Below are 13,630 nucleotides of genomic sequence, written 5' to 3' on the forward strand. Positions count from 1 at the left end.
TACCTGCCACTCCAAAGGGTCGTCTCAGGCCTGACGTCAGCTTCTTGGTGTTGTTGTCTCGTAGCTCCATGCGGCCCACTCTGACAATCTGACACACAAAGCTGATCTTCTCTCTCTTCAGATCTTCGCTTCCCAAGTCCTGGAGAGGGAGAAGAAAAGAAAAGCCATGAAAAGGTGCTGATACTGTTGCCTTAGAACCACGGCAAATCCCAAGCTATTACAATCAGATTGTGGAATATGGTGTCAAACCCCTCCACCCGTCTAACCGAACAAGACTTTTGGATTTAAAGCCCCATCTGGCCTTTCATTTAGGCTACAGCCGTGAAACAACAATTGGTCAATTAATACAACTTTCTGAGGTCATTCTGAGATCAGTTTGTATTGAGGGCAATTTGTTTTGTAACCACAAATTGCTTCAGCAACATCTATGATTGTGTTCACAGATTCATTTCCTGTGGGCAATACCCTCCAAAAGTAGCTAAAGTGCTCCCGGTGCGTGCATGCTGACCCTTGCGCCCTTGGCCTTCTATTAGACAGAGGCGACTGCCTTGGTAAATACGGATGGAAAGCCAGGCTCTATCTGAGAGAGCTTAACAAATACTGGCTCCGCAAACAGGCTCCCACATGACTCATAACATGGCTAAATAAACACTGAACTATGAAGTGAGTGCGCGCACACACACACACACACACACACACACACACACACACACACACGTTTGTACTTCTATCTTAGTGAGGACATCCATAGGCGTAATGCATTTCCTAGAGCCTTACCCTAACCTTAACCATCACAACTGATTGCCTAACCCTAATCCTTACCCTAACCAAACCTCAGTTCATACCTGTTCTCTAAAAACAAGTCTTCACCCTCAAACATGGCTGTTTCAAAGTGAGGACCGGCCAAAATGTCCTCACTTTGTAAAAATGTCCTCACTTTGATAGTTAAATGCAGAAAATGGTACTCACCATGTAGCAAGTACAAGAGCACGCACGCACGCACGCACGCACGCACGCACGCACGCACGCACGCACGCACGCACGCACGCACGCACGCACGCACGCACGCACGCACGCACGCACACACACACACACACTCCCGCATGTGACACAACTAAACACACTCACCGTGAAGACCGCCCGCAGATTATGAAGCTGGTCTATGTCTTTCACCAAGCCTGAGCTTGACCATTTCACCAGGTAGTTTTCACTGTAGGGGGTAGGTAATGGGGGAAAAAAAGGCATGACTCATCATCATCATCATCTGCCTCAGCAATTCCTTAGATTCACATTACAACATCTATGACACAGTGAACTCGGACATTTAGATGAACTGCATCAGTTACAGTTTTTTTGCAAAGTAGCAGAAGCCTGAATGTTAATCTAGACTCTAGCTCATATGGGGAAGCAAAATGTATGACTGATGCTGGATCCAGAAGTAACATTCCACAGCTGAGCGGCTCTACTTGTGATAATTTGCTGTCACAATCCTGAAACAATAGCAAATCCCTAAGCAGCAGGCTCTACTTGTTCTGGTCACATTCTTGCATGCTGTGTGTTTGTGAGTGTGCAAGCAAGACAAAACGGGACAGAGGGTTGAGTAAATATGCAGTTGTGGGTTTACCTTATGAACTTGGACTCCACCGGGTCGTACAGTGACATCAGCACCTCTGCATCCTCGCCAATCTTGCACACCACATTCTTCAGAGTCACAAAGAGGGCAAACGCTGGTGTGGAAGCAAACTTTGCTTGCCTTGTCAGATCGATATTCTGCTTCTGAGACTGTCAGAGAAACAGAGGCATCACAGTTAGCCCGTTAACAGCAGCAGCATATGAAGAAATGAACACTGGTGTGGCTAGCATCTGCATCGCCAATTAATGAATGAATGTCAGTCACTGTTTCTGCATTTTCCTAAAATTTTAACAAGTTAAAAAGCTCGAATTACAAATGGCTATACATCTATCAGAACTCCATTATATATTCTGCACTGAATAAAAAGCTTTCACATTCGCTTGATCTCCAGGACTGCAGCTACACGAGAGGACCTTATTGCATGATTCCCTGGATGCCCTTCAAAAATATGCTGGGGCCTCATCATTAATATTTATCATGTTGACCTGGACACTTTCTTATTGCCCATGCATATGCAATAAAGACCTCTGAAAGAAAAGGTCACGTAAGATGAGACCACATAACTGCAGGGCACTTAGCGTCTGGCACTCCCTCCGTACTGCAGCCTGACATTCAGGTGTGGGCCGGCACCGATGGGCCAAGTCAAATAGATTGGGAATCTGGCAGAGCTCCTGACTTTCGGAGGATGCAGTCGAGCATCCTTGTATACCAGAAGTGGCCCGGTTTTTCCTACTTTTACATTAAATTTATGCAAATGCCAAAACTCCATTCCAGACTGAACTGCAGGGGTCACAAATCATCTCTTTGAAAATCAAAATGGCAGTACGCTTTCTTTATAGATTGTACAACAAAGCAAACAGCATGAAGTAATTTCATCATTTATTTTTGAAGAAGTGAAAATATTGTCAAGCAAAGCTAAAGGGTCTTCTTCGTTAAATGCATAAATAAAGCAATTCTGAAATGGGACTAAAGCAATGCTGGGGTTAGCATGTTCTCTACTTTAGCATCTTAACACTTACACATTTGCACTAAAGACCAAACTACTGTTCATGTCACAATAGTTCAGCAGGTATTTGGTCACTGAATCCAAGTATCTGACCTGATGACACCTGATGAAAAGTTGATGGATTACCAATAGAGTAGGATCACAAAGAGAGAATATTATTGTGGAAACGGACAGAAAATGCACTGCTAAATAGTCAAAAATGGACAAATGTAGGGTCATTAATTATCTTTGAGGAAAGTGAAAAACTAAGTACATGACATAAAAATTACTGACTTTTTGACATACTAAACCAAACAGTTGATTCTCTGAAATAGTCCCGAATAATAAAGCTGATATAATCAAACATTTGTAGTAATTTGTATTATTTGAATACATTTATACAAACTGATGGGTCACACGGAAAAACTACATAAACCTCCATCGTCATCTCATTTTCAACTCCATACAATTTGAACCTCCTTAGGGATAGACAAAATGGCTGTTTTACTTAACCATATGACTATCTAAGTTCTGGTGTCTTCTTTGTAATCTAAGTGTGTGGTGTCATAATCTCAAGACTCTCTAAGATCTTCAGAAAAAAGTTGTGAACACCTATGACTTTAAAAATGATCTTTAAATTATCTAAAAAGAAAAATCAATCTGCTGTGAGGGAAATCCTCTACAAGTGGTGTGAACTTTAAATTACTGCCAGTTTATCCAATACTGGCCACCTCAGCAAATTTAGTCCAAAGCAGACTGAAGACTCCATGAACATCCAAATTTCATTACTGGGCCTGCAGGTAACTCTGTAACTATTTGAGCCAAAGTGCTGCATCTCCAAATGGAAAGAGCCAGCACAAATTTGACCTGCATAGGAATCATGCCAGGAAAAAGACTGATGTCCGCAGAGAACAACAGAGCAAAAGTGAAGTTTGCTAATGAGCATGAAGGGTAAGGGCAAGGCTCAAAGAGAGTTTGGGTACAGAAACGGTGGATATTTTTGCTGCTTTTCAAGAGGAGATCCTCTTAACAACTCTGAAGCTAGGTGGATGAAAATGTTATAGTCTGGAGCCCTTTTGCTGCCTCAGGGACTGGGTAAATTGCAGTCATTGATTCAACTATGGATTCTGCATCATATTAAAGAGTGCTTGAAGATAATTTGAGGGAATCTGAAAGTTATAGCTGAACCGGAAGTGGAACTTTTAACAGGATAATCATTCTAAGCACACCAGTGAATCCACCAAGGACTGGCTCAGATCATTTATTCTACTTAATTTTTCCACAGAAGAATGTCACATCTACTGATATTGATTCATTTATCTTTATCATCTATGTCTCAAGGCACTGTATCTAAGAGAATGCTTTTTTTGCTTGTCCAACTATGCTAAAAACTAAAAAAAAAAAAACAAGCTGACAACTTCCATGGGATGTAGTGACTCTCTCACCCGACTGGAGAATGAGCAGTGCTAACTCTTCTACTCCTCATTTTTCCTCCTAACGCTGTAATTGCACCTTTCTGGCTGAGATTCAATGAGGCAGAAAGAAGAAGTGACTACATTCACATCACTGTGTACAATGTTCATTCGCACTGCGCGCTAATGGGCTTTTTCTTATCTTTGATCTGCTATCTGGACACCGAACAAAGTTTACTTGCAGGTGTAAAGCCGGTATCTTAGAGGCTGTTTACCTTCTCTTCCTGGATTCGGTCTTCAATTTGTTTGGAGGCGGCCTCATGTGCCCTGAACAGGCTGATGGTGCTGGTGAGCTCTGGGTCAAGGATGTTTCCATCTTTGTCTCTGACCACCAGATCGAGATCCAAGTACCTTGCAAGAAGATAAAAACACACTAACTTAAAGCCCAAATACTGTGAACATGTCGTTGCAGTTGTGAAGTAGGAAACAGCATATATAGCTTGTATAATACTCCTTCTGCTCAACTCTTTCCTTTAAAAGATCTTTCTGCTATGGAGCGAGTCGGCAGAGACAACAGCACGATGCCTTCATGCACTCAATGGTATTTCATGAGCTCATCACTCCCTGCTTCTGCAGAGGCAAAGGCCATTTCTCTACCTGGCCAAAGGTTTAAAGTTTCATCACAGGAGCAGGATGGAGCTTCACAATTTTCATTTTCAACCGATTTTCTAGGCCCACTGCAGACACAGCAAGAGCTGTCATTTCGTGATGGAATGCAGTACAGTTTGCTGAGACTAAATCCCTCCAGTTTGTCCTCAAGCTAAATGATGGCCTGTCATTTTCTATTGACTGACACTGACCTATTCCAACAAGAGTCATTTTCCCAGACAGATATGAGGATAAAGGGATATAAGACACGGGGGGGAGAGGACAAGGCTAAAATACCCTAAAGACGGGATTCTCACTTGTTGCCGTAGTCTATCTTGGAGGTGACTTTCTGTTTGAGCTCAGTGAGCTCGTCCTGCGGGAGGGTGCCGGAGAGGATCTGTGAACGCCATTCGATGAGGTCATAGATCATGTCACGGACAGAGTTGAACATTTCACGCTTGTCCCCCTGCCAGAAAGAATATTGCACAGCTTAGACACCAAAGAAAATTTAGAATGGCAAGTGCTCATCTGTCTAAACAGCTGATTCTTAAAGACAACCTGTGGAGTTTTTGAATTCTAGCAGAAAAGGAATCCTCGTTATATGTACATGTAAGAGGATGAATATGCACACAGGTGACACTATATACAATTATACCAGTGGTGTCACACTGCGTTCCCTTTATTAGCAGTTTGCTAATGTCCCAAGAGACATCGGAAATGCACCAGCAAAGGTGGAAAAAAAGAAGCATGCGTTTTATGATGAAGTGTATATAATATGTTTATTAAACCTTAAAGATACACACAATTACTTTTCAAGTGAACTCCACAAGGTACTTTTAAGACAAATGGTGCAGGTGGTAGCTGATTTAAGCAGGTGGAATTACCTAAAGCCAAATTCAACAACCTTTTGTAAACAGAACATCCAATGTAAAAGAGCAAATGATTACTGAACGTCTGAGGCTAACACCCAAACAAATCTTTGAAAGAGCAAATGTATTCAAATAGATTGAAAAAAAATAGGCTGAGATATGTAGTGAAACATTAAAAATTTCATAGCTGTCAATGTAATGTAAAGATTTTATTGTAGATATTCTAAATCCTAAATCACGCCAGCTGGTTTACAAAGCGTGCCATCTTTAATAAAACTGCAACAACAAAAAAAATCCAACATTTAACGGAGCCAAACACTCTACAAACAAAACATACTGCTGAAATGTCAAATTTGTGGTGGTTTGTGAACTACTCTGATGCGCCATTCCACCAGAAAATTCATCCAAATCGATGCATAAATCTGATGTAGTTCATTAAATTAACTCATCTGTACATGTCCCACTTAAGAATTTGATGAAAGTAACCTCTTTGCAGAATATTGTACAAAAATTCTGTGCTCTCCAGTGCACCGGTGAAGTCATTAGAGAGGCAGTTGAGACAGTCACATGGCAGTACTGTGTGATATGTTTTTAGTGCAATCACAAGGGAACGGTGCAAACTAAATGTGGAAATGCATTGTGTGTGTGTGTGTGTGTGTGTGTCTGTGTGTGTGTGTCTGTGTGTGTGTGGTTCACTTTGAGAGTTTTAGTGATTGTTATTTTTTCTACAGCTTTTACATGAAATATATAAGCTGTTTTTATTGCTTTTGTTGCACAAATGAGGACTATACTTTCAATTTATTTAGAAATATACAATGACAGAGACATCAATGATTGATATGTCTGTGACATTTTGCCTGAACTGCAGGGTGTGTTTATACAGAGCACAAGGAGGAATATAAGTATTTTAGCACAGTGGATATGCCCCTATTGAAACATCTATAGATGTAGTGGGGCTCAGAAGGTTAAAAGTCATTTTATGGAAAATTCTCTAAATCCTACCTATAAATGAAACCACATACACAACAGCGTACTTTAGGAAACACGCAGCCTACAAAACAATCATGCACACCATGTTTCCATTGTGCACATATAAGGTCTGTAATGAGCCCATATATGCACTGTAGGTTACATGAGTGTGTGTGTGTGTGTTTCCATCTGGGAAGGACAGCTCGACTTACCACATATAAATCCCTCCATATTGTGGCCCACTCCCGCAGCGTGGTGGTAACCTCCTGAACCAGGGGCAGCTCAGTGGGAATGACCGTCTCCTTTTGCCTGCAGTGACAGTGAGCAAATTTGATACAGTGATTCTGTGTCCCATCCGCCCTTTCCTCTCCACACTGGGACACTGTGTGTGATCAGAGATGATATGAGAGGAGAAAAGGTAGCCTCAGAAGACATCAATTTCTCTTTCACCCTGAGCAAAATGATTACATATATGTTCCTTTTATGGTGAGTATAAAACATGTAGCCTGTTAGTACATGGAGATAAAGGTCACAAATGTGTTCAAATCCATTAGTCTGGCAATAATTTGATGGGAAAATGTTTTTTTTTCCTAAAGGTTCTCAGTGAAGTCAAGGACTTTAAAGTTGGAGGTTTATCTTTGTCTTTAACTGGTGACATCAAAGTAGACTGATAAAACAGAAGAGTGCCACAAGTTGTGGCACAAAAAAAAAAAACACACGTCACATCATATCAAGAGCAGACCTTTCCACTGCAAAAACCTCTGCGGGTGTTTATGTAAAGCTTGCATTTTACCAAGGCAACAAGCTTCTCGGTAGGTCAGTAAATAAATTAGGAGGGCAAATTCTGCATCTATTTGCTTCCCATTCGATTTTGGTTGCCGTCTTCAGCTGTCATATATGCTTTTAGCAAAGAACAGTTGAGTCTTCTTAAATACAACTGCAACAAACAATGACGTGATGGTGCTTGCAGACAAAAGAAATCCTAAAATTCACATCGTGCTAAAGTGCAGAAGTACTAACCCACTGCCCTCAACCGTGGCCTCTTTCAGATGTATATAGCAAGCAGGAAATATGCCCTGGAAGAGGAAGAGATCAAATTCAAATGTTATACTGAGGAGCTAAAAAAACAGAAGCTTTAAAAACTAAAGGTGTCAGTTACAAGTGTGTAAAACTCACCTTTTTGGATTTTCTCCTCAGCCTGTGGCCTCTGTACCAGTCTAATACAGAAGAAATATATTAAATGTGAGTTCCTTTTCTAATAAACAGCACATAAAGAGAATAGAAACACCTAGAAGTAAATTTTAGGGTGCTCTTAAAATGATTTTTTTTTAAACAATAGTAACCCTTTTACAAGAAAGTACAGCATAAAAACACATAACATGTCTTTCACGATAAAACACAACAGGCAAAAGGTCAGTGGTTGCATTCACACATCAGCATGATAATTACTGCTAATACATGTATAATCTTATTAAACATGTCGACAAAAATCTGGCAAAGTAAGAGGTACTAGTGATGTGATGCTCAACGCTGTCAGTTCTGATCACACGCAGCATCAGTAAACCCGCTCTCACCTTCATATGTCTCAAGTATGTGCACTGTGTCGCCAATCTGCAGTGACAGCTCCTCCTCACCCCGGGCATCGTAGTTGTAGATTGCTGGAGAAAAATGAGAGGATTTTATAAGGAGAGAAGATATTACAGGAGAAAGAAGGGGGGGGGGGGGGGGCAATACAGTGTTTGGCTTCCTTGTGGCGTTAATCGTGGCCATTCCAGTGTGTAATAGAGGCATCACACATGTACAGGATGTCCACCCACATGGTCTGACACAACAAAGACCGGGCTCGCCACCACTGATGCTGTAATATCAACACTTTTCTACCGCCCACCGAAAATAAACTAATAATGGTGGATGACGCCAAAATAATATTGACAGTGATAAACAGATTTGCTCAGAACAGGACTGGACACAGACAGAGAGGATGATGAATGTTGCTTATTGTTCCATTGCCATGGCAAGGTATGTTTCTAGCGCTGTTTGTTGGCCAGCCAGATTCCACAGAAACTGCAAGGCTAAATTTCATGAAACTTTGTAGAAAGGAGAAGCATAACAAAGGAAATACCCATTCAGTTTTGATTCAGATATGGAGTGCTTTCTTTAAAAGCTGCAAGAAAAGGCACTGGCAGAAAACGGCACTCTCTTGATAAGTGACATGAAGATGCTTGTTTAGTTGTCACACAAACACTACAAAAGCATATTATCTATACTGTTTAAATCCCAAATAAAACACATTACATGCACTCAAAATTGACTGCCAATTATGAACCTGCTCTAGCAAGTTACAGATTCATCAACAGGTATACTGGTATCTACAGTATCATACTCATTAAGAAGTAACTAAAGCCCAAAATAGCTTTTTTTGAGATGGCGTCAAGACCAAAGCACCACCCAAAAGGATTAATGTAAATAGCCCGCAGCTTTGCAGTATTTCATGAGGAAAAAAATATAAGAAACATCTTTCTTGCAGTGTCATCAAAAGCTTTACAAAACATTCCTGGATGCACACCAAAAATGTATTACTCATTCTTCCAGTCTAACTTTCCCAAAAATTTAATCTGTGTTTTAGAAATGAAGTCTTTGTGATATCCTACCACCAAACAGAGAGAAGAAATGGGGCAAAAAGCATAAATCTTCTTGGCAAAGTAAAACCTTTAATCAAACGCAAGTATCACAATGTTTTTCTTTTATGCTGAATAAAAACAGGACTATTTATTCAGGATCTGCTGTTACAATACAGGGTGTCTTTCTTAAGGCCGCAGACTTAACAGTCAGCACGCATAGCATCACATATCCTCTGTCACAGGTCCATCAATATGTCAAGGTCACAGTATAAAGACAATAAATCCTGACTGGTGACACTTGTTCTGTCATTCAGAGAGAACTGAACAAAATGTCACTGTCAAACAGCCGAGTCCAACGCCTGCCTTTGAGAAAATCGACAAGGGCTCACACACGCAGTGCACACACAACCTATGAGGAGGCAGCTGGGAGGTGAAATGACACATCTATATGCATGTATGCATGTCCTGCCGTGGAAATGCACAAAGAGCCACTTCAACAAAGACTCACAGAAGTGAATTAAATCTTAATTAAAGCAGACCTCGCTGCAGGCACCGGAGCCTTCCCAGCATGCCGATGGCACGTCAAGTGAATCAACCACTTCCTCCCACAATTACCTGCCATCTGAGGAACTGATTAGTTAGATTATCAAGTGGCACTAGGCTTGAGCTTAATTGAGATCTTATCGAAATGGCAATGACGGAAGTGCAAAGTGCAATATTCACATTGCAGGAGTTGCAATTTTTTGATTTTGGTGAAATGTGTCACAACATAGCATTACACTGGAAGCACTAAGGTGCAGCATGTGCAGACCAAAAACTCATGTTCTCAAGATGCAAGGGGACACATTTGACTGATGCAGTCTGCAGCAAAAAATAAGCATTTTTAGTTTGTTTTAGTGGAAAAGAAATGTTTTTAAAAAACTGAATTCCAATTGAAATTGCGCAGTTGCAAAGATTTTTTTTACTGATTAAGTTTCCTAGGTGACACAAAATGCTGCTTTTATCTTTTGTTACCATTAGCTCTTCTGTTTTTAAATCTGACAATTATCTAAAACAAAGCATTTCTGCTTTTGTTGCTTGCGCTACTGGTGTTACGAAGGTAGTAGGAGAACCCAGGTGCAGACACAGGGAAACTGGCAGACAGATGATTATGAAAAAAATATTTTATTATTTTACTAAATAATTAATACATAATTGATGAAGTGGACTGGGAAGACTGAACTAAACCAAACCACTCAAACAGCTACTAAAATTACAAACACCGAATGCCAAAACCGTGATCTTCAAAGCTAATCCAAATAATCAAGACTAAGCTGAGGAGGGGTACTCACAAATGGGGAAACTACAATGGGGGAAGACAGGCTTAGGGAATCCAAAAACAGACGGGGGAACAACAGAGTCCAAGAGGGGTAAGTCCAGAAGTGGGGAGAGCAGAAGAGTCCATGTAGCAGTCCAGAGATGGCAGGTTTGCCGGGGAAACAGCTTCTATGGTCCGACAGAGAATGAGCAACTGAGTGGGGCTTAAATAGTGGGGAGAGCTTGTGGACAGGTGAGCTGATTATGACAATGTGAGGCACCTGCAGTAAATAGCTGAGTGCAGGCAGGCACATCCTCTCTGACACTGATTTTGAGACACTTTGGGGATGTTTTCTTAACACCACCACAAAGCCTTGAAGATGACATAAGTCTCTATATAAAGTTCAGCTTATATAGCATGAAGCAGGCAGACTTATGCTATATAGGCAGAGAACCACTTTAACACAGGCCATTTAGTGCTACCAATGCTTGCAGCCTACTGCAGTCAGCTGTGTCATTTTGCTGTCTAAGGCTATATATATACATGTGCATGTCCACAGTGCATTTTGCGATACCTAGAACAATCCAACCAGCCCAGCGAATCCACCAGAACGCAAGCCCAGTGCTGACAATGGAACAAAGACCCCAGGAAATGAATTCAGTGCTACCACGCTGAGATACAAAAGGTACCTACAGTGCAGAAAGCAACAAAACAATCACAAGGGAGGTGGGATTAATCTGTGTGGAGGGCATCCGAGAGTAGCCCAGTCACCGTACAGCACGGTGCGCTCAATTAAACTATCATTAACAGTAGCTGGAAAAGCCCCATCATCTGCTGCATCTGTGTGTTTGTTTGGAACTGGGTCACAGGTCCAGCTGATTCAGCATGAGCATCCAAACGCTAGGTGATGAGAGGGAGTAACTAAAACAAACAGCTCTAACAGAAGCATGAGGCTTCATATTTTATCAGAAAATGAAAAACCGTTCCTGTGATCACTGCCAATGAGACCAAGTCATATATCAAACAAACGGGAGCTCAGAGAACTGGGAATATCTTCCCTTAGCAAGAGCTGCAATTACAAAACGAACACAAACGACACCCTGGGAAGATGCTGACTAAATGACGACCATCAAACACAACCCTGACATGCGAGGCGATGATGGTGCCATTTAACACGGCAAACAAAGCGATTCTTGTCACGTGGGGGCTAAATGACAGCTCTGATTACTCATAAACCTGTATTTGCATACCCAAGTAAACTGATGTCAATTAGGGAGCAGTGAGGGAGAAAAAAGTCCATCAGAAGTAGAAGAAGGGCATGAGGAAGTGGACCATAGTCTCCCTAGAGTGTGGCATGCAAATCATTTTTTCTGAAAACGGGATAAACAGTAGCATCATTTGCCTGGAGCTCATTATCATACATAACCTCTTGCATAAGGCTGTGCTAACTCAGAGAACATTCTCATCACAGAAAAACGAGTGAGGAATCAGATTACAGTTCATCAACTAAGCCAGCACACGTCTACGCCCTCGCTACAATTATAAGCAGCCTCGTCTAAACACTGGACTGATTGTAATTCTACACTTTGGGCTCACTAATAACCTGCACTAATCCACGCAGAGTATAACATATCATTACACTCAGATGATAATACAGTATGCTGATGAAGGAGGGCTGGAAAAGAAGAGGAAAGAGAAGTGCATAGAAAAAAAGACTCATTGGAAAGAGACTGAGCCTCTTGATGTTTTGTACGAAGTCCCCACGGGCTGTAAGCCCACAGAGCGAGCCGGCCAGGAAATCCCAGACAACAGGGTTGTACAACAGGAAAAGACAAGAGTGGAGCAAGGAGGCAACTCTCAGTCTGGATGGGATGGGCTAATGCTCAACTTCCGACTAAAGAAGGACCCTTGAACCTTGCATATACAACTTCTGTAGCAGCAGGCACTGCTGTTATACTTTCCTTTTTGATGCTACCACGAGGGATCAGCAGTCAATTATTTTTGAAATGTACAAATGGTTGCTTTAAGGTCAGTTTCTTGATGTGTCTTTGAAGGACGTTACTCAAACTCCCAACTAGCAACCACAATGAGAAACAAGCCGGAACTGCACGTTAGAAGTCTCAAATCTTAACTCACTAGCTGTCGTGCTGCTTCTCTTCAAAAGAGTCAACGTTCTTCACTTTGCATTCTATAACAAAAAAACGAGACTTCCTCAGAGTTCTGCCTTGAATGCTATTAGTCATGCTTTTCCCCTGAATTTCAGAGATTACAAAGCATTTCATCCAAAGCCTGTGCAAAAAATATTACCGCTGAGAAGTGAGAGCCCTTTGACAGGTGGAGTTTTGTATTGAATTGTGACCCAAAGAATTGAAAGCAAACCATAAAATTCCCAACAGTGAAGTCACTGCAAGAACTGCATATTGTATTACAGAGATCTACAATTGATACACACAACCTATGGAATTTCTGACTTGGTCTCTTAAAAAGGCACATTTGGGAGGCTGCGTTTTGCTTTATTTTGTATTTTGAATATACACTTTGCTGTCTGGTCTATACTGTTTAAGAAAAGCAAACTTTCAAACTGTTAAGCTGCTCCTGCACAAGTTTCAATTCTCAATTCCATTGCACATTCATAGTAGTGAAACCGATGCGATCTCACCACAGAATGATAATGATGTATACGGTAGATATGCCCCTTTTTTGCGCAACTTTCTTCAAAGGTAAATGAAGAATGGATGACACAGCCGGTCTCAAGAATGCAATCATGTATGAGCGAAAATTAAAAAAAAAAAAAAAAGTAAAACACACAGTGAAAGTGAGCAAGCACTTAACTTGAATGAGGAGGACTTTAATGAGCATACACTGGACTAAGACCAGCCTATTCCAGGCAGCAGGGCTGAATAGAGGATGATTATTACACTCCAGCTGCACTACGGGTCTCCGAGGCAAGACGGAGGAGTCAGCAAAGAGTGGTTTTACACACACACACACACACACACACACACACACACACACACACACACACACACACACACACACACACACACACACACACACACACACACACACACACACACACACACACACACACCGCTGTATTCTCTGAAGGATATATCTGACTGTAAATGACTTTCCCAGACTGCCTGACTGACTGAAGATATCTGAAAAATTATATACCTCTTACCAAAGCATGAGA

General features: G+C 41.4%; 1 protein-coding gene across 2 annotated transcripts in view; it reads right to left on the reverse strand.

Moving 5' to 3' along the window:
• Positions 1–13,630, reverse strand: part of dock1 (dedicator of cytokinesis 1) — a 195,380-nt gene that overhangs the window by 161,076 nt on the left and 20,674 nt on the right. For both annotated transcript variants that reach the window (XM_051939303.1, XM_022194177.2), the window contains exons 2-10: positions 8,091–8,174; positions 7,693–7,733; positions 7,537–7,592; positions 6,729–6,825; positions 4,996–5,144; positions 4,306–4,441; positions 1,625–1,782; positions 1,129–1,210; positions 4–139 (exon numbers count right to left, since the gene is read on the reverse strand). In XM_051939303.1, the coding sequence (XP_051795263.1) occupies positions 4–139; positions 1,129–1,210; positions 1,625–1,782; positions 4,306–4,441; positions 4,996–5,144; positions 6,729–6,825; positions 7,537–7,592; positions 7,693–7,733; positions 8,091–8,174 (939 nt within the window). The remainder of the gene's footprint in view (positions 1–3; positions 140–1,128; positions 1,211–1,624; positions 1,783–4,305; positions 4,442–4,995; positions 5,145–6,728; positions 6,826–7,536; positions 7,593–7,692; positions 7,734–8,090; positions 8,175–13,630) is intronic.

This window comes from Acanthochromis polyacanthus, chromosome 19 (genome assembly GCF_021347895.1).
Source record: "Acanthochromis polyacanthus isolate Apoly-LR-REF ecotype Palm Island chromosome 19, KAUST_Apoly_ChrSc, whole genome shotgun sequence".
Taxonomy (NCBI): Eukaryota; Metazoa; Chordata; class Actinopteri; family Pomacentridae; genus Acanthochromis; species Acanthochromis polyacanthus.